The sequence below is a fragment of the Acanthamoeba castellanii genome (assembly GCF_000313135.1).
Source record: "Acanthamoeba castellanii str. Neff unplaced genomic scaffold scf7180000084716, whole genome shotgun sequence".
In the NCBI taxonomy this organism is placed as follows: domain Eukaryota; phylum Discosea; order Longamoebia; family Acanthamoebidae; genus Acanthamoeba; species Acanthamoeba castellanii.
Window position 1 is genome coordinate 74,586 of NW_004457511.1, and position 22,233 is coordinate 96,818.

The 22,233-nt window shown below is 63.2% G+C and overlaps 8 protein-coding genes across 8 annotated transcripts; 6 read left to right on the plus strand and 2 right to left on the minus strand.

Moving 5' to 3' along the window:
* Positions 1-414: 414 nt before the first annotated feature.
* On the plus strand, positions 415-870 carry ACA1_151230 (ribosomal protein S12, putative; the record flags this gene model as incomplete). The annotated part of the gene is made up of 1 exon (XM_004340818.1): positions 415-870. One exon carries the CDS (start codon positions 415-417, stop codon positions 868-870), a length of 456 nt encoding a protein of 151 aa, XP_004340866.1.
* Positions 871-1,199: 329 nt separating this feature from the next.
* Positions 1,200-6,018, minus strand: ACA1_151240 (OTU family cysteine protease; the record flags this gene model as incomplete). Its single annotated transcript, XM_004340819.1, has 8 exons — positions 1,200-1,207; positions 1,242-1,346; positions 1,478-4,319; positions 4,514-4,647; positions 4,760-4,979; positions 5,188-5,305; positions 5,537-5,748; positions 5,932-6,018. 8 exons carry the CDS (start codon positions 6,016-6,018, stop codon positions 1,200-1,202), a joined length of 3,726 nt encoding a protein of 1,241 aa, XP_004340867.1.
* A 449-nt stretch (positions 6,019-6,467) lies between these two features.
* On the plus strand, positions 6,468-8,281 carry ACA1_151250 (glycine cleavage Tprotein (aminomethyl transferase) domain containing protein; the record flags this gene model as incomplete). Its single annotated transcript, XM_004340820.1, has 6 exons — positions 6,468-7,124; positions 7,277-7,441; positions 7,575-7,690; positions 7,775-7,925; positions 8,034-8,157; positions 8,181-8,281. The coding sequence occupies 6 exons, from the start codon at positions 6,468-6,470 to the stop codon at positions 8,279-8,281; spliced, it is 1,314 nt and encodes a 437-aa protein (XP_004340868.1).
* Positions 8,282-8,375: 94 nt separating this feature from the next.
* Positions 8,376-10,988, plus strand: ACA1_151260 (HMG-I and HMG-Y, DNA-binding domain containing protein; the record flags this gene model as incomplete). The annotated part of the gene is made up of 9 exons (XM_004340821.1): positions 8,376-8,585; positions 8,706-8,981; positions 9,142-9,199; positions 9,301-9,423; positions 9,563-9,632; positions 9,677-9,685; positions 9,735-10,459; positions 10,590-10,710; positions 10,865-10,988. 9 exons carry the CDS (start codon positions 8,376-8,378, stop codon positions 10,986-10,988), a joined length of 1,716 nt encoding a protein of 571 aa, XP_004340869.1.
* A 1,103-nt stretch (positions 10,989-12,091) lies between these two features.
* On the plus strand, positions 12,092-13,840 carry ACA1_151270 (uncharacterized protein; the record flags this gene model as incomplete). The annotated part of the gene is given in 4 exon segments (XM_004340822.1): positions 12,092-12,298; positions 12,312-13,046; positions 13,141-13,266; positions 13,373-13,840. The coding sequence occupies 4 exon segments, from the start codon at positions 12,092-12,094 to the stop codon at positions 13,838-13,840; spliced, it is 1,536 nt and encodes a 511-aa protein (XP_004340870.1).
* A 131-nt stretch (positions 13,841-13,971) lies between these two features.
* ACA1_151280 (Peroxin 3 (Pex3), putative) lies at positions 13,972-16,723 on the plus strand (the record flags this gene model as incomplete). The annotated part of the gene is made up of 12 exons (XM_004340823.1): positions 13,972-14,080; positions 14,148-14,250; positions 14,384-14,474; positions 14,681-14,738; positions 14,949-15,013; positions 15,176-15,244; positions 15,408-15,538; positions 15,728-15,814; positions 15,925-16,062; positions 16,217-16,313; positions 16,409-16,513; positions 16,610-16,723. 12 exons carry the CDS (start codon positions 13,972-13,974, stop codon positions 16,721-16,723), a joined length of 1,167 nt encoding a protein of 388 aa, XP_004340871.1.
* A 94-nt stretch (positions 16,724-16,817) lies between these two features.
* On the minus strand, positions 16,818-20,535 carry ACA1_151290 (endonuclease/exonuclease/phosphatase family protein; the record flags this gene model as incomplete). The annotated part of the gene is made up of 12 exons (XM_004340824.1): positions 16,818-17,074; positions 17,246-17,383; positions 17,562-17,747; positions 17,844-18,420; positions 18,537-18,749; positions 18,882-18,980; positions 19,055-19,284; positions 19,384-19,608; positions 19,754-19,851; positions 19,937-20,153; positions 20,236-20,374; positions 20,503-20,535. 12 exons carry the CDS (start codon positions 20,533-20,535, stop codon positions 16,818-16,820), a joined length of 2,412 nt encoding a protein of 803 aa, XP_004340872.1.
* Positions 20,536-20,989: 454 nt separating this feature from the next.
* On the plus strand, positions 20,990-22,060 carry ACA1_151300 (TIM21 protein; the record flags this gene model as incomplete). The annotated part of the gene is made up of 4 exons (XM_004340825.1): positions 20,990-21,087; positions 21,193-21,373; positions 21,546-21,927; positions 22,014-22,060. The coding sequence occupies 4 exons, from the start codon at positions 20,990-20,992 to the stop codon at positions 22,058-22,060; spliced, it is 708 nt and encodes a 235-aa protein (XP_004340873.1).
* Positions 22,061-22,233: the final 173 nt, after the last annotated feature.

A 22,233-nucleotide genomic window follows, 5' to 3' on the forward strand; every position in this document is an offset into this window, starting at 1 on the left:
CACGCGCTCCTTGCGGTTGTTCAGGACGTCGCATATTTGCCTTTGTTGGTGAGGATGGGTTCAGCATTCAGATGATGCATTGTGCAAGGAACTGTGGTGGTGGGGATACATGATGGCTGCATAGTCAGGGCCAATGAGAAGGGCATCCGTTGCCTTGAAGATGAGATCATCCAATCGAATGGTGCGTCTGGTGGGGTCGCCCATGCTTGGTCCTGCTCACAACTGCTGCGTGGCGAACGGCAACCACCACCTTTTTCGTGGGCAGATAAATCCTGGCACGCGACGCCGGAAAAAAGTAGGCGTCTGGCCTGTGCGGTTTTTTTCCTTCTTCTTTTTGCATCGTCTACGTGAGGATCTACTCTTAGCGAGGACCACCTTTGCGAGCTAAGCTTATCGATCAGCACCAAGAACATCATGTCCGACACCGAGCAAGTTATGGAGACGGAGGAGGTCGCCACCGAGACCACCCCCGCTGCCGAGCCCGCCGTCCCCGAGAAGATGGACGTCCTCACCGCCCTCAAGGAGGTGCTCAAGACTGCGCTGGTCAACGATGCCCTCGCTCGTGGTCTCCACGAGTGTGCCAAGGTGCTCGACAGGAGGCAGGCCCACTTCTGCGCCCTCGCTGCCAACTGCACTGAGCCCGCCTACATCAAGCTCGTGGAGGCCCTCTGCCTGGAGCACAACATCAACCTCATCAAGGTCCCTGACTCCAAGCAGCTTGGCGAGTGGGCTGGTCTCTGCAAGATCGACAATGAGGGTCACCCCCGCAAGGTCGTCGCTTGCTCGTGCGTGGTGGTCACTTCCGAGTTCAAGAAGCTCTCGCCCGCCTTCGAGATCCTGCTTGAGCACTTCCGCACCAACAAGGCTTAAGTCTCCTCCCCCATGGCTCCATTCGGTGGTTGCGGTGCCCTTGGCTGCTCGTGTGTGTGTGTGTGGGCTTTCCAATACACTCCCGTTCCACCCATTCAGTCCCAATTTGTGTTTCCAATGTCAACGCCGGATTGATGGAGGGAAGGCGAGCAGACTCTATTTTGACTTGCACGTGCCACCGCCCTACTGCTCCTCAACCTCCCTAGCAGGGTCAGAAAGGGCTGAGTCTTCGTGTGGTGATGGCCCAGCATTGTAGTGGTGAGGTGCCACGAAGGCCTCTTCCGGGTATTCTTCGAAGCTCTCCAACCCTGCCGCTGTATGACCGTCGCTCAGTGCTCTGTTGCAGGAAAGAAGAGGGACGGACAAGGTACCATGGTCATACGCCGGATTGTAGCCGCCTTCGTAGTGCGGTGCCACCCCATACGGATCCACCACGTCGTGGTGGTGGTAGGGCGGATATCCACCAGTGCCATATCCTGGCAGGCGCCCAAGAAAGAAGAGTAGAAGATCAAAGGTAAGACAAGACAGAACGAAAGAACTATGCACAACCGGCACACACACGTGTGCGGTGTGTCGTGTGTGTGTGTGTGTCGTGTCGTGTGTGTACCGGCAGGGCCTACGAATTCGGCGGCGTAGGGGGGAGGCGGGTGGTGCGGATGGTGGTGGTGCGGGTAGTAGACGGGGTAGTCGGCGTAGGGGGGCATGCTCTGATGGAAGGGGGCGTGGTAGCTGTGAGGGGGCGGCGACTGGGCGCCATGAGGTGGTGGCGGCGGCGGCGCATAGGCGTGATAGACGTGAGGAGGCGACTGATGAGGATGAAGATGGGGGTGATGGGGATGCTGCTGCTGCTGCTGCTGATGGTGGTGGTTGTGGTGGTGGTGGTGGGCAGTGCCGTAGGGCACGCCGTAGTGGTGTACACCTCCCGGGGCGTAGTAGTGCTGCCCTGCGCTGCCTCCGCCCCGTCGGGCCTGCTGCAACGGAGCTGCATGATGGTGGTGGTGGTGGTGGGGCTGCTGCTGGTGATTTCCGTTGGCGGGGACGGCGGAGGCATATTTGCCTCCCCGCGCGCCCTTGGCTCGCTCGACGCCGTGGGTGCTGCTGCCCCTGGCCCCAGAGGAGGCCAACTTGGGTACGTGGCGCGCGCCGGCGTATTTCCTGCTGCCGCTGCCGCTGGTGAGGACCGGCTGGTGGTTGGAGCTGGGCGTATCAGAGTGCATCTCGGGCAGAAGGTGCACAGCCCCGTTGTTGCTGTTGCTGGCGTTGGATGACGCCACCCCGGCGGCGGCGGCGGCACTGGGGTGGTTGGCGGAGGGGCTGGCGGAGGCGGCGGCGACAGGAGAAGCAGAGGAGGAGGAGGAGGAGGAAGCACCAAAGTCGCCGAAGGTGATGTCCAGGTTGACGATACCCTCCAGGTCGACGCCTTCGACGACGACCTTGGATGCTGCGCCGGCGCACGACGACGACGACGACTTGGCCGGCTGCTGCTGGAAGGCGCCGAAGGAGAACGGGACGTGGAAGGCCTCCCTCTCGGTGTCCTCGTCGGGCGCCACCATGACGTGTCCGCCCAGGTAGAGCGGGATCGAGGGCGAGTACTTGGCCGCACTCTGGCCAGGCCCGGGGTTCCCCTGTGGCCCGCCGCCGCCGCCGGTGACCGTGCTGCTGCTGCTGCTGCTGCTGCTGGCCGATGGCGTCGTCGTCGTCGCTGCTGCTCTTTTGGGTCCGGAAGAGCCCTGGGGTCCACCAGGTGGAGCCTCAATTTGCCGCGAGGCACCTGCCGCTTCCGGCTCTCGGCTCTTCCGCTCATCGCGAGGGCTGCGCGACGACCGGCCTTCCTCGTTCTCCTCCTCCTTCTTCTTTTCCTTCTCCTCCTCCTCGTGATCGTGATCATTCTTCACCTCTTCGTCCCTTTGTCGCTTGGGTGGTCCACTAACGGACCTCATGGCGGGCTGCTGCCGCTCCTGCTGGCCAGCGAGGGAGGGGGCGTCTGCCGAGGCCTGCTGTTGTTGTTGTCGTCGTTGTTGTTGTTGGGGCAGCAGCACGGGAACGCGCTCGACGTCGGCAGGCGCCGTGGCGGGGTGGTCCGAGGAGGAGGCCCCGTCAGCCCGGCCGGACGACGACGAGGCTGTACTGCCGCCCGCAGAGGAGAGCTCGATCGCGCTGCTGCTGCTGCTGCCGCCGCCGGTGGCGCCAACGCCAGGCTGCTGCTGCTGCTGCTGGTGGTGGTGGTGCTGGTGGTGGGACTTCTTGGTGGCGGTGGCGGTGGCTTTCAAGAGGGCGGCCCAGGTGAACGAGGGCGCGGTGGAAGCAGCAGGAGGCGTCGTGAAGGCGGCAGCTGATGGCGGCGGCGATGATGGCAGCTTCTGGAGCTCAGCAGGCGGGAGAGGGGCAGTGACGTCCCCCTCGGGAGGCCGAGGAGAGGCGGCCGTCGACGGCTCTTGGCGCGAGGAGGAAGAAGGTCCTTCAACGTGGGCAGCATGCTGCTCCTGCTCCTGTTGCTGCTGCTGCGGCGGAGCGGAGGAGGGGCGGCGGCTGCGGCTGCTGCTGCCACTGCCAGTGGCGGTGGCCGGCGACGGGGCGCGACCTGCCGACGGAGCAGCACCCGCAGTTGGCTTGCCGCGAGCGGGAGGACTCGAGGAGCGGTGGGTCGAGCTGCCGGCGGCAGCGTGCGGGGACGAAGACGACGCCGAGGTCGTCACGGAGGAGGAGGCGGAGGCGGGTGGGTGACTGGATCCATCCGTGGGGGGCTTTCGTGGCGGGGCGGACTCGAGGTGTTGCTTCCAGTCCTTCTTCGCTCCCCACTTGTTGGCGGCGGCGGCGGCGGCGGCACCGCTGCTGCTGGTGGTGGTGCTGGTAATGGTGTTGCTGGTAATGCCGGTGGTGCCGGTGGTGGAGGAGGAAGACGAAGAGGGAGGCGGGGCGCCGTTGCCGGTCGTCGTCGTCGTCGTGGTGGTGGTGGTGCTCGCGCCAGCAGAAGGAGACGCGGCGCCTGCAGAGGCGGAGGCCGAGGACGCCGCGGGCTGGGCCGTGCGGTCGCGAGCCACGCCACGTGGTAGGTGGTGGGCTGCGTCGCGAGGCGGGCGGCCCTGGTGGGGTGCGCCGTGCCCCGCCGCCGTGCTGTCGGGCGATTTGCGGGTCCTCTGCTTCCGCTCGGACCCCGCAGCAGCGGCGGGAGAGGAGGCGTTGGCGGCGAGCCGGGTGGGGGGTGCTGCTGCTGCTGCTGCCGACGCCTGCTCCTCCTCCTCCTCCCGCTGCTGCTGCCTCTTGCGCTCCTCCTCCTCCTCCTCCTGCTGCTGCTGCTGCTGGCGTCGCTTGAGCACCCAGGGGGACTCCTCTGCGGCGACAGTCCGGAACACGTGCTCCACGGAGGAGGGGCCACGGTACTCGGGCGCCTTGCTCTTGCTCGCGACCGGCTGGGCCACCGCTGCCGCCACCGGCCTGGACCTGAGGGCCTGCCCTCGAGGACAATTGTGACATCACACGGTGGTACACACCAAGACACCAGGAAGCCAACCACACCACACCCCACACCAGATCAGATCAGATCAGGAACATAACAGACCTCTTGGGTCGGGGGCTGTGCCACGCCGGCCTCAGCTGCGGCGGGATGGGAGTGAGTGGGGGTGGGGGTGGGGGGTATGCGCACGGGGAAGCTGTGCGTGTTGGACACGAGGGGTGCCTTCTTCTTCTTCTTGCTCCCCACGCGCTGGAATTCGCCCTCGCCATCACCAGTCGGCGACGAAGAGGCCCCACCAACCCCGTTGTACTGCGTGCCGGCCCCTTTTGGCGCGCGAAGAAGAAGAATATTATAGGGAAGAAATGGGGGGGGAGGGAGGGTTCAGCATCCGCTCGCGAAGGAGCCCCCCCAGAGGAATTGGGGAAGGGGGGGTACCGTTGAGGGCCAAGGTCTGGGCGAGCAGGATGTCCTCCATCTCCTGCTTCCGGCTCTCCTCGATCCAGCACTCCAGCTCCACATTCCGATACGTCCAGCCATCACCGCCAGCGGCAGCGGCGGAGGAGGCCACAGGAGGAGGCCCGCCGCTGCGCCGCTGCGCTTGGCTCACGAGGTCGTAGACGAGGGATTGGCACAGGGCCAGGGCATTCATGGTGCGCTGTGGGGGGGGGGGCGGATAGATAGAGTGAACACTCTGCCAACCAACACACGTGGACCAAGGAACACACACGCGAGGAGTGGGACGGGAGCTCACGACCCGGTGAGAGAACAGAGCAGAGCAGAGACAGGCGTGGTGATGGGGAGGGGAAACAGCAGCTGCGGGACGGCGAGAGGAGTGATGGGGGGGGGGTGGATGGATGACACACCTCGGGGTACACGATGTCGTAGTGGTTGCCGTGCGAAAAGCAGAGCTGGTAGGTGGTGCTGAATCCGTTGTCGATCTTCATCACCTGCTCGCCCAGCTGGTAGATCTCAAAATTGGCGCTGCCAGCCACACGAACCCCACCACCAGCAGCCACCAAACAGCAGCAGCCACCAGAGCACACACCGATGAGATGAGTTTGTGTTGTCTTCCACCAAAAGGGCGAACACAGCACACACACAACACACAATACACACATCACACCACACACACACACAAAGAGAGAGAGAGAGACTAATAGTAAGAGAGTAATAGTAAGAAAAAGGGAGAACGGGGGACGGGGGATGGGGAACCGGTAGCGGTTGGACAGGGCCTGTAGCTCCACCTCGCCGCCCCACGTGGTGGGCTTGCGCATCTTGTTGACGTAGTCGTCGTAGGGCCGGCCATTGACGCAGATGAAGGCGGCAAAGTCTTTGTGGTGCTCTTGAAGGTACTCGACGCACTCCTCTCGCACCACCCCATGCAGCGCTTGCGTGTGGTACACGTGCTCCGCCACCGCCCGGAACTGTTGTATTTTTGTGGAGTTGGTTTTGGTTGACATTTGCATTGCCGGCAACCACCACCACCAGCGCCATGTGTGGTGGTGGGACGAGACATTCTATAAAAAAAATAATATAATATAAAAATAAAAATAAATGGAGGGGGGGGCTTGGGAAAGCGGAGAAGAGGCAGAGGCGCGGGTACGTACCAGGCAAGCGCCGTCTTTGGGGGTGTGCTTGCGTGCGAGCTTCAGGGAGCTCAGGTAGCTGTCGAGCAAGACGTCCTCCTCGTCCATGCCCCTCTGCGCAGCCTCGAGCCTTGACACTGTGTTCCCGCCCCAAGCTGGCACCTGGGCTCCGGGTCCCCTCGCCCTGCTTGCACACCCACCCAACGGCCCCAGCATCACAAGCCCCACACCTTTAAGCGCACTGCAGTCCACCCTCGAGCAAGCGCGAAATGACAAGAATGATAATAATAGCTGCTGCTTGAACGTTGGGGGGGGGTTACCTGCCGTGCGGAGAACTTTTGGCTGGGTGAGTGAACTTTTCCTCGCTCGCGTGTGCCGGGGTGCGCTTGCGTGCGGCTGGTCGTCTGGTCGCCATTTGCGTCGTTGAATGGAGATTCGAATGGAGAATCAGATGTCAGGAAAGCAAAATACCGGTACTCCGTTTTCATGGAAAAATAATGCTGAAAGGAAAAAAAGAGGAAAATCAGACACAAGTGCGGCAATCAATCAGTAAAATGATGTCGCGAGCCGGTCGGCTTCGCGCGTGGTACCGCTCCACAGAGGTCGTGAGAGGCGCCGTGGTGGGGAAGCGGGGCATTCATCACGCCGCCCCACTCTGGCTCGTGGCACGAGAGGCTCCACCACTGGAACAGCCCGCCCCGCCGCCCCTGGGGTGGTGGGTGGGGGAAGTGGGTGGGAGGGCCATCGTGGAGGTGCGAGGACGAGACGCGGCGCGTTTCTTGCAGGGCCTCACCACCAACGACCTCCTCGCCGCCGCCGCCACCAGCAGAGCTGGCCGGGAGGAGGGGCGCTACACGGCCTTCCTCACTCCCACCGGCCGCTTGCTGGCCGACGCCCTCGTGTGCCAGCTTCCCCCCGGCCAGCAGCAGCAGGGCCAGCAGGAGGGAGAGCAGACGTTCCTCGTGGAGTGCGACGCGCGGGCCGCGCCCGGCCTCGTGGTGCACCTGCGCCGCTACCGCCTTCGCGCTCACGTCGACATCACTCCTCCGGCCCAGCGGCCAGCGGCGGACGAGTGGGCAGTGGGCGCAGTCCTCACACGTGGCCACGTCCAGAGCAGCAGCAGCAGCAGCAGCAGCGGCGGCGGGTCCGGCGAGGCCACGCCTAGCCCGAGAGACTCCCTGCTCCAGTGCCTGCGGTCCCACGCCCCTTCCCTCGTACGCGCACGCCTCACCGCCTCTCTTTCTTCTCTCTGGCGCTCTTTTCTTTTCTTCGCCCTTTCCTCCGCCGCTCGTGGCGGCTGCTTTGGCGGCGGCGCGACATGGTCATGACCAAGTGGGTGGGTGGGTGGGTGGGCGTGGCGCTGCAGCCCTGCTTCGCCGACCCACGTACGGCAGCGATGGGCATACGGGTGTATCACCGGCGGAGCAGCAGCTTTGCGCCCCCGCCGGGTTTGGCGGAGGCCAGTGCCAAAGAGTACCGACTCCATCGAATCCTGCACGCCGTGCCGGAAGGCATCGACGAACTTGAGCCCGTACGTTTTCAGATGCTGGCTCGCGCCCTCCCAAAAGCCGACAGCATTCCTTCGAGACGCGCATGCTTTGCACTTTCGACCGTGCTGCGGCTGATGTAGACAGCGTGTGTCGTGTGTGACGTTGGATTTCCAGAACGTGGCGGTGCCGCTCGAGTGCAATCTAGATGCCCTCAACGGCGTGTCCTACGATAAAGGCTGCTATTTGGGTCAGGAGCTCACTTCACGCGTCCATCACACAGGCGTCATACGGTTCGTCTCCTCGTTGATCGATCGGTCGGTCGGTCACTCGGTTTGTTTGGCGCGCTCTGACCGCCCGTTGCGCGCGCGCGACAGGAAACGTCTCATGCCGGTCATGTGCTTTTCGCCCGAGGACGAGGCAAGAGAGAAGGAGCTTCGGGTCGCAGAGCGATTGCTCGATTTTGTGCACGGGAGGGACCAACCATCGTTGGAGAGAGATCACCTGTTGCCGTCTGTCTTGCGAGAGGTGCGCACTCCTACACCAGCCACCAGCAGCCACCACCTTACACGCAACATCGCGCCCTTTTTCGCCCGTCCTGCTCTGACCAGCTCCCCTCCCCTTCCCCTCCGGCAGCTGCCCTCGCTCGCTACCACGAACATAGCGTCTGACAAAACGGAGCTGTTCCTCGTCGGGGCTGACGGCACGCCAGAGCGACGCCAAGTCGGGCGATTGTGTGGCGGTGTTGAGGCCGGGCTCGGTTTTGCGCTTCTTCGACTCCAGCATACCACAGCCGTTCTCACTCCCTCCACAACTACTGCTCCTTTCTTTCTGGCCAAGCCCTTGTGGCCGCCACCGTACCCGCTGCCATGACCGCGACGTAAAAACAGTTTTTGGCGCCATTTCCACTTATTGCTGTTGGCCTCAAAAAAGAACATACTGGAGTTTCAATTTTTGTTTTGATACAGATAACAAAAGATGGACAGCGAAGGCCCGCGCCTCTCGAAAGAAGAATTGCCCCTTGGGGAGCTGGGGGAAGAAGGTGAAGAAAACAAGGAGGAAGACTCCGACTCCGAGGAAGATGGGGAAAATGAGGAAGATGAGGAGGCCTATGAGCGGGAGAGACAGCGCAACATTGCGGCCAACCAAGCCAAGCTCCTGGAGCTGGGACTTCTCAATTCCTCGCACGTACGTGTCATGCCCCTCCACCCCACACTGGGAATGGCGAGTTTATTCGCGAGTAGTAGTCAAATGATTCCCGATCGGGATTCGGGACTTGCTCACTGTGAGACTGGGCACTTGTCGCAGGCACTCTTCGGCGAAGCGACAGCCGCGCGAAGGCGGCAGTGGGCGAATGGCAGCGAGGGCGGTGGCCGTAGTAGCGTCACAGCCTCTGCAGGTCGTGCCCCTACGCGCCGGCGTTCGTCGCGGCTCCAAGGCCAAGAGGCCAAACACTATGGCAACGAGCTGCCCCGCCACGAGCGGTCTTCCCCTTCTTCGTCGAGGTCCGCTCGGGGCACCACCACCCGTCGCTCCCTGCACTCGGCCGGCTATCGCCAAGAGGTCTACGACGAAAAGCACCTCGTACCGTGTTACCCCTCTCCTCCCTCCCCAAAACAACCCCCCGAGTCTCCCGGGAGGTTTGGAACTGCGGCTACCATCATCACCAGGCGCGCTCACAATCTAGCTGTGTGTGTGTGTGTGTGTTGTGTGTGTCGTGTGTGGTATGGGTTGGGCCTGCCAGCTCCTGCTGGGAACGTGCGAAACGCCCTACCCTCGCCTTTTCGAAAAGAAGATCTACGGTATGCACGTCACTACCTCCCGCTTCTCTCCCCGCCACGGGGTATAAAAAACAAACCTTAGACCGACCGCGTGTTTGTTCTCTTGGGCTGGACGCGCGCAGACCCAGTGCGTGGCACGACCTGCCATCAGTGCCGCCAGAAGACGATCGACAAGAAGACCACCTGCTCCGAGTGCCGGGCCATCCCGGGCCAGTTCTGCGGCACTTGCCTCCAGGTTCGCTACGGTACGACCTCCTCCTCTCTCCCATCGAAACACCCTCCTCCGTCGCCGCCTCGGCAGCGCGCCGCTACGTAACCCCTCCCTCCCCCCCTCCCCCGTCCTCACCGCTCTGCACGCTGCCGCCGCACATCTACATCTGCCAGGCGAGAACGTGCAGGAGACGTGGAACAATCCCGGTTGGGTGTGCCCTGTGTGCCGCGACATATGCAACTGGTACCAGTTGGGTCTCGTCATTTCTTTCTTCTGTGTCCCTCCAGCTCTTACCGGTGTGTGTGTGTGTGTTGTTTCTGTGCGGTGCTCTCCCTCCCGTCGCAGCTCATTTTGCCGTCCGGCGAAAGGATGGGCTCCCACGGGGGTGCTCGCGCACAAGGCGAGGAGGGCCGGGTATCCATCGGTAGCCCACTACCTCATCACCACCTACCAGAGGGATCGCAACGAAGAAGAAGAAGAATCGCCTGAGGATCATCCGTCCACTGATGCGGCGCCCGAAGACGACGGAGAGCAGGAGGCGGGCAATGACGTCAAGGCTGAGGCACACGACGACGGCGACGACATTCAGGACCCGGCCAGCGAAGAAGCCAAGGCCAAGAAAAACGAAGGCAGCGAGACCCGTAAGCGGAAGCGTGAGGAGCGTTCCCTGGGCGGCGGCGACGACCCGGCAGCCTTTGCAAGCCCTGAGGGCGGCCGACATCGGTCGACGACGACCAAGTCGCGGAGGAGGAAGGCGACAACGACGGCGACGTCGACGGCGACATCCCATGAGCGACGGCGCAAGGCCAACGTTGAAGCGGACGAGGAGGCCGAAGAGGGCATCCTCTCCTACTTCAAAAAGCGAACGGACGTTCCAACCCCTTCTTCGACCGATAAGTCGTCGAGGCCCACCAAAGGCCGGCAGACAAGTGCGCGGCAGAAGGAGGAGAACGGCGAGGAGGAGGAGGGCAAGGGCAGCGAGTACGTCGACCGGCGGGAGCTCAAAAAGGGCGCGGTCGTGGCCTGCTGGGCCGACCCCTCCTCAGGCGACATGTATTGGCTCGCCCGGGGTACCGCGTTGTTGCTGCCCCCCCCCACCAACCACCTCTCGACGCCGCCTGCTGCTGTCGCTAACACACCCCTCCTCCCATTTAATCTTCATTTTTCTTATTCTTATTCTTGTTTGTCTCTTGCGCGCAGTCGTGCGTGGCTGGGGCGACGAGGACAAGAAGAGGACAACAAAGAGACAGAAGGCCCATACGCCCGGAACCATGCGTATCCGTTGGTTCGAGGAACTCGAGAGGAAGAAGAACCACTTCAGGTGCGCGCGCGCTACTCCACGGCCCTTGCGCAACCCCCCAGTCCAATGGTTTAGTCTTGTTCTTATTCTCATACGAGAGACTAACACCAACGACTGGTTGGCTGGTTGGCTGGTTGGCTGGTTGGCTGGTTGGTTGGTGGGTGGGTGGGGGCAGGGAGGGCCAAGAGGACGACCTGCAAGTGGACACGGTCTTTCACATCCTCTCCGAGGCGAGTTTCGTGAAGGTGGGATCCGGCCGCTGGCGCCTGGACGAGGACCTGAGTGTCTACGACCTCTAGCAGCTCGCCGGCGGCCACGGCCACCCAGGGTGGGAGGAGCGTGTCATCGTGCGTCGCAGGCGCCGGTGCCGGTATGTCAGGTGGGTCGTGACAGGCCTGTCATGTTCAAGCACAAGGCCGGAAATGGAAAGCGCCTGGAGCACCGGCGCCCCGCCCCGTGCGGATGTTCATCGGCGCCCCCCGTTCTGCGGAACGGACGAGGGCCTGGCCCGGGCAAACGTTCAAGTTCCGGTCTTCCCCGCGACATCCACCGGCCATCTCTTCGAGGAAGAACCCCTCGCCCCCAGCTCAGTGGTGCCACCTCATCCTCCTCCCTCCGTCTCTCTCTCTCTCTCTATAAAACGCTGACGGGCGCGGTCTGGGCGCTTCGTTGCTTCGCATTCTCCCTCGCTCTTCTCACTTCCCCCCCCACCTCTCCCTGCCTCATCCCCCACCCCCACCATCATCAAGCTGCTGGGATCGCCTGCGGGAAACCACGCCACCCAGCCCGCCGCGCACACACCCATCTACTACCACACCCCTCTGCCACACCCCTCTGCCACACCATACCCATGCAGGCCACACTCCACCATCCGGCTGCTGATCAGCACCATCGCGACAGTCAGTCGTCGCCAACCCGGCCCACAGCAGATGACAACCACGACCATCACGACGACCACGAAGATGGCCAGCGGTCGGCGCCCAGCACCAGACCTGAGGCTCATCAGCGCGAGGCGGCAGTAGAGGGCCTCATCTCGCTCTCTCAGCTGCCGCCACTTATGTCCTCGCCACTGCCGTCGCCTTCGCCGCCACTGCGCCCTTTGCCTCCGCGCAAGCGCAAGTCTCCCCCACTACACCCCCCTCCCCAGCAGCAGCGGCAGCGCCACCAGCAGCACCACCACCAGCAAGGCGCCAGGCCTGGGCAGCCCCTCTTGCCGTCAGACACCTCTCAATTCTCGCCCGCCGCCGCCGCCGCCGCTCGTGCACCTGCTTTCACGCCCGCGGTTCGCTCGCCACCGCCTCCACCGCCACTTCCCGCCCTCGGCCGCGTGGTGGCACCCTACCTGACCCGCGGCGGCGCGCCCACCAGTCCCCCGCCACGCCCCTCATCGACAACGACGACGATGGTGACGCCCTTGCTGGCACCGCTGCCGCCCCTGAAGCGCCTGCGCAGCATCGCCACCGCCCGGCCAGGACCCGGCCTGTTGGCGCCCAAGGCCATCCCCAGCAGCAGCACCAGCAGCCCCACCACCGCGCCCACGACCACGGCCGCCCCTGCCGCCATCGCCACCGCCAGCAGCACCGGCACCGGCACCAGCACCGCCCACCGCGTACGAGGCGCAGCGGTCCGCTTCTGTGGCCTTCCTGGACGGGCACCACGTGGCACCACCTCCGCCGCAGCCGCCGCAGCCATCATCATCACCACCACCGTCGTCGTCGTCACTAGCGCCGCCATCACGTGGAGAGGAGGCCGCCCGTCACCTCCGCGGGTCTCGCCGACGTCGCCGCCGCCCTCGAGACGAGGACTACGAAGACAGTGAATACGATCAAGACTACGACTACCAGGACGACGACCACGACGACCACGAGGAGGAGGAGGAGTACGACGAAGAGGAGGAGGCACCGCCCCTGATGGTCGCCCGGGTGGCGACGGCACCCCAACTGCCAGGCCCAGCGGCGGGCTTCGGCGGCGGCGAGGAGGAGGAGCGGGAGCGGCGAGCGGTGGAGCGGTGTTTGGACCTGGGCGTGGAGCGGAACGTGGTGGAGGCGCTGTCGACGGCGGGCGTGTCGGCGGAGCGCATCGTGGAGCTGATCCTGAGCGAGGACAAGGAGCAGCGGGAGGGCATCATCCGCGGGACGGGCCTCTCCAAGAACTACATCATGAAGCTACAGCGGCGCGCCCTCCGCACCTCCGCCCACCTCCAGCTGCCCTCGCCCCTCGCACACTCCTTCCGCTCGGGCCTCGTTCTCCATGTCCTCTTCGACTCGCACGACCGCGCCCTCTTCATCAAGAAGGAGCTCTGCCGCCTCCTCAACATGAAGGGCACCACCTTCTCCTACTGGAAGAAGAAGGCCGCCGTACGCCGTCTCCCCTCACACCCCCTCACACCCGAGATCGAGCGAGGAGCTTACTGTGTGGGTGTGGGTGGGTGTGGGTGGGTGTGTGGTGCAGGTGTCGGACATCGACACATCACAGGACTTTCGGCTGATGGACAAATGCCGGTCCATCTTCGGCGGACGATCCACCTACACCCTCTACTCGGCAGAACAGATGCTCACCATCCTGCAATGCATGCAGGTACGTGCATGCACCTGCCCTGACCACACACACGCACACGCACACCACACTCCCCCACTGTGCAACAAAGCCTGACGTCCACCTCCACCTGGCGGCGCGACAACAGCGTTCGCGGCAGAAGAACTGCTTCACCAACGTGCCGGAACTGACGGCCCTCATCGCCAGCTACCACCCCCAGCACCACCCCCAGCAGCAGCAGCCCCACCGCTTCCCCTCCTCGGCCCTGCTCCCTCTCCTCCCCGCACTCGCCGGCCAACCCCACCACGGTAGTAGTGGCTTACTACGCGCCATCGACGCGGCGGGGGACGATGACGACCACGACGACCACGACCACCTCCACGAGCAGCAGCAGCGGGAGGAGGAGAAGAAAAAGGAGGACGAGGAACAGGAGGCGCGCGCCGAGGCTTTGACTGCGGCGTTGCCGCTCGCCTGTCCCGCGGCGCCTGACTTGCTTTCTGGCCGCACCACCACCCCATCGCCGCCTTCTCCAGCGCCACTCACTACGACGTCTGCCGCCGCTTTCCCGGGTCCTGCGACGGACAACGGACACTTCACCGCAGCCGACCCGCGCTAGAGCCGGTCTGGCCCGTGACCCAGTGAAAAAAAAAGAAGGAGGGGAAAGAAAGAAAGAAAGAAAAAGAAGAAAGAAAAGGCGCAACTGAAAAAAAAATTCAAATAAACATATACGATCAGATGGAGACGACCATGCAGGCTGTGGCTCCCACCGTTGCTGCTGGCTGGGGTGGAATGCTGGGGGGATGGGTCGGGGGCTCCTACCAACGCGTGCGCCGCTTCATTGCAGACCACCGCAAAGGTACTTACGCTGCACACTACATAGTTGTTTTTGACGTATATAAGTCCATAACAAATACTACGTGCAGGGTTGCTGTGCCTGGCGGTGACGGGTGGTGTGGCCGCCTATGCGGTCTATCGGGTGGGGCGCGGCTACCGCGAGCTCCAGGAAGCCTCCCTCCACCGCCTGCGGTACCCCCCTCCCTCCTGCAAACGCCCCACCCGGGAATTACGCCCTTCCCGCCTCCTCCTCCTCCTCCGGTGGTGGTGGCTGGTGGCTGGTGGTGGCGGCTGGTGGTGGTGCTGATCGGGGCGGGGCGATCAGGCTGCGTGGGGCGTTCGAGTCCACACAGAGCACGTGCGCCGGCACCGTGGGCTCCCTCGTGCTCAAGCTCAACGACGCCGTCCTACGTCTCGTACCCATCCCCTCCCCCACCGAACTACGCCTCAGGCACGCAACCCTCCCCTCCCCCGCCACCCCACTTCATGAGTGCCGTGTCGTGTCGTGGCAACAGCGTGGCATGGCCGTACACGTGCAGTGGCCTCATCCTCCCGTGTGTGTCGTGCGTGTGCCGTGTGTGTGTCTTGTGTGGCGGCGGTCCGTACTGTGCGCAGCCTGCAGCAGGCCCCCAAGGACGGCCAGGACCGCTACGCCCTGTGGGATCACTGCAAGACCCAGAGTACGACCCACCAACGCATTACGCCACCACCAACCCACCACGCCACTGCAACTGCTACGGCCTCAGTGCACGCCACTACTGTCGCATGGCTCCTCCCCTCCTCCACCCATTGGGTTCCAATCCGTCCCCGCTGCTGCTGCCGCCGGCAGGCAGGCAGTGCTGACCGTGTGTGTGTGTGTCGTATGTCGTGTGTTTGTGGTGGGCGCACAGCATATGCGAGGCTGGTGGTGGGCGTGTACGGGGTGGTCCTCCTCTCCACGTTCCTCCGCGTGCAGGTGTGCCCCCCTTCCCTCAAGCATTTGGCGCCTTTTGCCTTTTTGCGGGGAGGGGGGTGTCTAATATATCGTGTCGTTGGTCGTGTCGTTCCTGCCCGGTTGGGTTGGGTTGGGTTGGGTTGGGTTGGGTGGGCACGACGTCGCCGCCACGCATATGCGCAGGTGAACATTCTGGGGCGGTACCTGTACCTCGAGACCCTCATCGCCACAGATCCCTCCGCCCGTTTCCGGGTACCGCTCCCCCCCCGTTCCCCCCCCCAATGGGTGTATCGTCGTCCATCGCGCCATCGCCGCCAACGAGAGCCGTCATTGGCTGGGGGGCGGAGGGGGGATATATCGTACTGACCTGCGCGGGTGCGTGTGCGTGGGCTGTATATAATATAAATCGCGGTAGATTCCGCTGGACGTGGCCATCCCGCAGGACACCCAGAAGCGGTACCTGGGCTACTCCGAGTACGTGGTGCACACGGGCCTGCCACAGCTCGTCGCCCTGGTACAGGCCACGGCGCACCAGGTCCTCTCCAGGTACCCACCCCCCACCCCACCGGTGCCGCCGCCGGCCTATCAGAGGTAGCGCTGCCTGCCTCGGCCAACGCGCTGATCAGCATGGTGGCCCTTCTTCTTCGTCGTCGTCGTCGTCGTCATCGTCCTTCTTCTGTCCCTCTTCCATGGCTGGGGCACATGTGTGCCGTATATATATATATATGTATATAGCTATCCGCTGCAGCGGCAATGCACGTACGACGACGTGCTGGCCATCATCGACGCCATGCGACGGAAAATGGAACAGCCCCTTTCCCCGTACGCGCCGCACAACCCGCACGCACGCACGCACACACCCCGCGGGAGGGAGGGAGGGAGGGAGAAAACCGACAGTGTGTATCTGCCGCAACGAATTGGTGGGTGGACAGGGACTCGGATGAAACCGTCCTCAACACGTTCCTGCTGCCTCAAGAAGACGCGGAGGGCAGTAGCGGCGGAAACGGGAAGCGCCACAGAGACCACAAGCTCACCATGCTCATCAACGAGACACGCGACGTTTTGGAGAGGTTGGGATCCCCCCCCCACCTCCATGCCCACCTCTTCCTGCATCACCACGCACGTGGTGGGCTATTCCTCCTCCTCCTCCTCCTCCTCCTCCTCTCACTTGGCTCACGCCTGCGCGTCGCGTGTACCTCCTCCTCCTCCTCCTCCTGGTGGCAGCTCGGAGTTCAACCAGATCCTTTCCCGCTGCCTCAATCTCAGCTTCTACGCCATGGCCCACCAGCTTCACTCGTGCTTCCCCCGGCAGGAGCAGCAGGTACACCTGTCACCCTCACGGCGCCTCTTCTTTCGACTCAAATCCGGACCGCTGTTGTTGTGGTGGTGGTTGTTGTTGTTGTAACGCCGCTGCAGGCGCTGGCTTCGTCTGTTGATGCGGAGAGGGACCTCGCAGCACCGGCAGCCACCGCCGAGCCAGCACTGCCCATGGCCAAATTGATGCCCCTCGTAAACAAGCAGGTACGACGGGGTGGTGGTCAGGCGATGAAGGGACCTCCTTTCTTCTCAACTCACCCCGTGGGTGCGTGCGTGCGTGTTGTGTCGGCGCGTCCGCAGGTGTCCCAGTTGCTGGCATCCGACCCCAACCCCTTTCTGGCCACGGTGCTCCACGACGACCAACTGCGACAGTACGCCTTCGACCTCTTCACCGCCTTCGGGGCTGACGAGTAGCGGGTTGTCTGTCACTCCCCGTGCGCATCAAGCAAGGCTTTGGACCAAAGAGAGATGGGAATGTATTTCCACCACCACCACCACAGGATTGGCCTCAGCCGTCGTTATCATCGTCGTCAGCGCCATCATCTTCCTCGGGTCGCCTCTCGTGTTTCGTGCTGTGCTTCTCGTCGTCCTTTTCTTTGTGGAAGCTGGAGCCCTTGCGCTTTCTGTCGGCCTGCTTGTTTCGCTTGGCGACGAGCTGGGCGACATTCAGTTTGAGGGTCAATCGCTTGCCGTAGTGGTCCGAGAAGGTGTTGACCCCCTCCCACACGATGCTGATGCGCCCTTTCGTCACGGACACACTCCGCCCTGTTGACCATAGAAAATATTGAAATATTTCCGTCCGCGCACAGGAACAATACAATACACCCATCGTGCACGTGGCCAGAGGGGTCAGGTCAGGTGCGTGACCACGGTGGCGCAAGAAGAAGAAGAAGAAGCAGAGTACGGGTAAGAGAGAAGGGCGGGGGGTTGTAGTACCGGGCATGTATTTCTTCATCAGGACGTGGTCGATGTCGTTGAACCGCACCCTCTGCGAGAATTTGCCGGCGTACTTGCGCGTGTCCAGGATGGTTCCCGGTATGAGCGGCTCGTAAGCTCCCGCCCAGATCCCCGTTCCTGCACACACACACACCCCCAACCACCCACCACCATCCACCACGCCATCGGGTCAGCTCTGGAGCTCTGGCGCTCTGGCGAAGCCCTTCCTTACTCTCTCCCTCCCTCTCCCTCCCTGGGACAGCCAGAAGTTGTGCTGACGGACGGAGAAAGAAGAGATGGGGGGGGGGACGCGCACCAGTGTCCGCCCGCTTCCGCGAGACCGGGGCCATCTCGAGATCCTTCGCCACCGGATCACCACCGCCGCCGCCGCCTCCTCCGGGCTCTCGTCGCGAGCTATCCCGCCGGTCCTTTGTGTCGCCGCCGTCCGCCTTTTCCTTGCCCTTGCTGCTGTCGCCGTGCGCTTGCGCGGCCGGCCGAGACTCTGTGCCAGACCAACGGGCGGCGTTCAGTCCCCATGGCACACAGTGCTCCACGTCTTCCCACCACACGCACCAATGGGGGGAGGGGGAGGGGGTACCGTCCTGCACGCGTGGGACGAGCCTGAGCTGCATGGCGAGCGGGACGATGCCCCGCACGTTGACCTCGTCTTCGGCCACGAACACCCGTTTCCGGACCCGGAGCTGGCGCACCAGTTCGGCCTTGATCACGTTGCCCAGCTGCTCCTCGGCGTCGGCGTTGCTCGCGGCTTCCGCCTTGGCGGTGGCGGCCTGCGCTCTTCTCTCGGCCCACACCTGGAGCACCTTGAGCAGCGTCGCGATGTCCATCTTCCACACCTTTTCCTCCACTCTCCCCAGCCCCGCGTTGCTGCTCCCCTCGCTGCTCCCCTCGCCCCCGTACGTCGTCTCGTTCCACTCATCCTCCTCCTCGTCGTCCTCGTCTTCACTGTCCGATTCGCCTTCGCTTCCCGGCGGACTCTCGAGTTGCTCGGCCCGGCGCTTGCCACCGCTCTGGTCCAGGGGGATGTGGACGGTCGTCTCGCTGGAGAAGCCCGACGCGGAGGAGAGCTCTTCGAGCTCCACGTGCCCCGTGGGGTGAGGAAGCGACGCCGCCCGTCGCTCGAGCAACAGACGCACACCCTCGGCGTGGAAAAGGTCCTTTGTCGAGCAAACCACCGCACACGCACGCACGCACGCACGCAGGCACACGGTCAAGCCCAAGCACGCGACCGCCTGGTGGCGTAGCAGCAGCAGCAGAAGAGGCGTGAGCGTACCTGGATCTGGAAGATCAGCTCCCGGTTGCGGGCTCTTTTCTCGCCGTCGCGCGAGTGTTCGTAGAAGTTGTTGACGAAGTGGTGCTTGTGGAACAGCGTCTTGTTGGGCTGCCACTCGAGGCAAGTCACCAGCTTGCCCGTGATGGCCGACGGCCGCGGCATGATCGGCGAAAAGTTGAAGTCCCCCATGAAGATGGACGAGACCAGGATGTCCTGCGCAAGCGAGCGACCGGGGCAGGTGAGCCAACGGGCGAGCAAATGAAACGGGGGGGGGAACACAGACAAAACAGAGAATGCTCTCTTCAATCGGATTGGGTGTGGTGGTGGTGGTGGTGGAGGGCTTACGTCGGGCCCGATGTGCTTTCTGTTGTAGTAGTCGATGAAGTGCATCACCATCTCGTACTGAATTTCGCGCACCCGCGCCGCTCTTCGTTGTCGCCCTGCCTGCAATGACGGAGAAGAATGAGCGAAGGAGGACGGAGGACGAGATCGCAGTGCGTGTGGTGGGGGGGGGTTACCTGGGCGTGCGTGGTGAAGATGGTGATCTTGATCTTCTGGCCGGTCGACGTCTCGCCCACGACAACGGTGCATGCGAGGACGCCCTTACCGGCCAGCACGTCCTCGTTGGTGCAGATGTGGTACCGCACGAACTCGGGTGCTTCGAGCGGGTAGCGCGAAGCCACGAACAGGCCGGAGTTGAGTCGGTAAGCCTTGCCGTCGACGTCCATCACCATCCATCCGTACTTGCCTGGACGTTGTGCGTGTGTGCGTGTGTGCGTGTGTGCGTGTGTCGTTGTGTGAAACGGTTAGGCGAGGACGTGGGGAGGTGGCGAGGTGTTCTTCGTACCGGGTGCAGAGATGCGATTGCCGTGGAAGGACGAGGAGGACGAGGAGCGATCTTTGTTCTGGGGGAGGGAGGCCGTTTCGACGTCGTCTTCGTCCATGAGCGAGAGTTCGGCCGACGTGCTGGGTTCCAGGTCATCGTGCAGGTGCGAGAGGAGGTAGTCGCACACGTCCAAGTCAAACTCCTCCTGCAGGCACACCACGTCGTCCAGCCCACTCCGCAGGTCCGCTGCAAAAACGGAGAGGAGGAGGAGGAGGAGGAGGATAGGGGGGGGGAACAAAACGCGGGTTCAGGGCCACGGCACTGAGCGCACCAGCAACCCGCGTAGGATTCCCTCGTGGCGGGGGGGGGTTACATAAACGGGGTGGCGTACCGAGAAGTGCACGAACGCGCTTCATGGGGGTCGCCAGGCCGTTGGCTGGCGAGACGGTGGGCAAGAAGCCGATGTTTTGCGTACGCAGCGTGATGGTTCTGCCCGCGGCACGCGCGCACTTCCAGTCAGACAGAGAGGGAACGGGAGCGAACCGGGGAGGGAGTGGAGAAAGTGGTGGGGTACATTTCTTCATCGTCGGCGAGCGAAGGTGGCTGGAGGGGCGCCCCTCGGGGTCGAACGAAGGTGAAATCTCTTTTGCCGGCGCTCACGGCCACCACGCGGAGGATGCAGCCAATGAGGGCCAGAGGCAGGCCGATAATGATGAGCACCAGAAACCAGCAGAAAAGTGCTCCGCGGTGTATGACTTCCCCCACGGGCGTGCCGCACTGGCCGTAGCGCCCTGCCGGCAGCCAACACCAAAATAGAAAAATAAATTAAAGACATCTCGGCCGGGGAAGGCCCAGGAGGAGGCCAAAACGTACCGGGCAGGAAGGGGCGAATAAAAACATAGATGAAGTCCTCCAAAGCACGGAAGAGGAATGCAGTGAGCACTTTGCCGACAATGTAGATGCCTCGCCAAATGCGTGGACTAAATTGTCGCCCGCTTTCGTGATAGCGGGACTGCACGCGCGACGATACAACGCGCCGTTTTCCTCCTGCCCGAGAGCGGTTGCATTAATCAAATAATCACTTTTCCCCCTCCCATGCACATCTTCGAGCGATTCGGGCGGGGAGAAGAAGCAAGGTACCGTGGGTGTACACGTAAGGCTGCCATTCGTCATGGAGTGGTTCGTCGGCCATAGTGGCAAGACGAAGCCAACACTAGCTTGGGGGGGGGCGAACCACGCGTGTAAAACAGAAAAAGGATTGTGGTCTACACGTGCGTAGAAAAAAGAAAAAGAAGAATAACGACGCAAGGCGAGGTGGAAGCAAAGGAGCCGAGAAGTAAGGAAGTGCGTTGAGGATGATGTGGCTTATGAGTGCAAAGCCGAGAGCAGAGGCAGCGGGACGTTACGAAGGTGGCGCTCCGCAGCAGCGCACTCTCCTGGCGGAGCTTCTCGATTCCTCGCGAAATTCAACACGCCCTGCCGTGTCGGCGGAACAATGCCAGGCAGCCGCGGATTCGTCACATCCAATCTCAGGCTCACTTCCCCCTTTTATCCCGCCAGCTTGGATGGAAAAGTAAGAAGAAAAAAGAAATACGCAAAGAAAAACATCACGTAGAGATCGAGCAAAATGCAGCGATCTGCCGTCTGCACCAGCGGGCGTGCGTTGTTGGGCGGCCGCGTGTCTCTTGCCACGGCATGCACCCGGCCAGTGGGCATCGTCGGCCGGTACTCCCCTCTCCGATTACTTTCTTGATATTTACATCATGATTTTTTTTGTACAAATAGCCCCAATATGAGGGGCCTCTGTTTCTGATGGAGGAGCTGCCGCAGGCGTGGGGTGTGGGAGGGCGCCCTCTATTCTCGGCCACAGCCGCAGCAGCAGAGTCTTGGGAGACGGAGGTTCGCGACCGACTCGAACGGGGGCCAAAAGGAGCCTCCCTCGGGCACCAAGGGGGGCCTGCAGGCCGCCAAACCCTCCGGCCAGGGCACCGCCGTCACCGTCGCGCAAAAGGTGCCGCCTCCCTCCCGCCCCCGCCCCGTGGTGCCACACAGTGCGTGCGTGCGCGTCAGCCGGGTCTTTTGTTGTCGGAGCGTTTTTGGCAGGCACTACTGGCGGGAACCACCACCACCACCACCGCGGGGTGTCTCACGGCAGGGCTGCACCTTGGGGGGGGGGTGGGCAGGTGGTGGAGGGGGGCAAGGACGCGGGGTACGGGCTGGTGATCCTGGGCGGCGTGGTGCTGCTGGGCGCGGCGGCCTACCAGCTGTTCTCGGCCGGGTTTGCGCCGTCGAGTCCGCAGCACGTGTACTCCAAGGCGTCGGATCTTCTCCGCCGCGACCCGGAGGTGCAGAAGCTGCTGGGTCCCAACATCAAAACCTACGGCGAGGAGACCAGCCGACGGCGCCGCGGCCTCCAGTCGACCAAGTACTTCAACGCCGCCACCCAGCGCGACCACGTGCGAGTACTCTTCAGCGCCGAGGGAGACGTCAACGCCGCCGACGTCATCGCCGACGTCACCGCCTCGGGCCAATTCTACCTCCTCACCGTCGAGGTGCCCGTCACTGGTACCCCTCCCCCCCTTCTTCTATTGCACCACGCGCCCACCACTACCGCTGATGCGCCTGCCTTGCGCACGCGCGTTGAATCGCAGGAGAGAAGCTGGTGTACACCAACACCGGGAAGTTCGAGCGCCGCTGATGGGTGGGGGCGGCCCACCAACACCACTTCCGGACGGAGAGAGAGAGGAGCGAAGAGCCCATGCAGGGGGGAGGGGCAATGCTGCACGTGCACCGGCGCCTTTCTCTCTCCCCACCCGAGAGCGAGCCCCGGGAAGAGACCAGAGACATTTGAAAGAGAGGCGCAGAGCCACG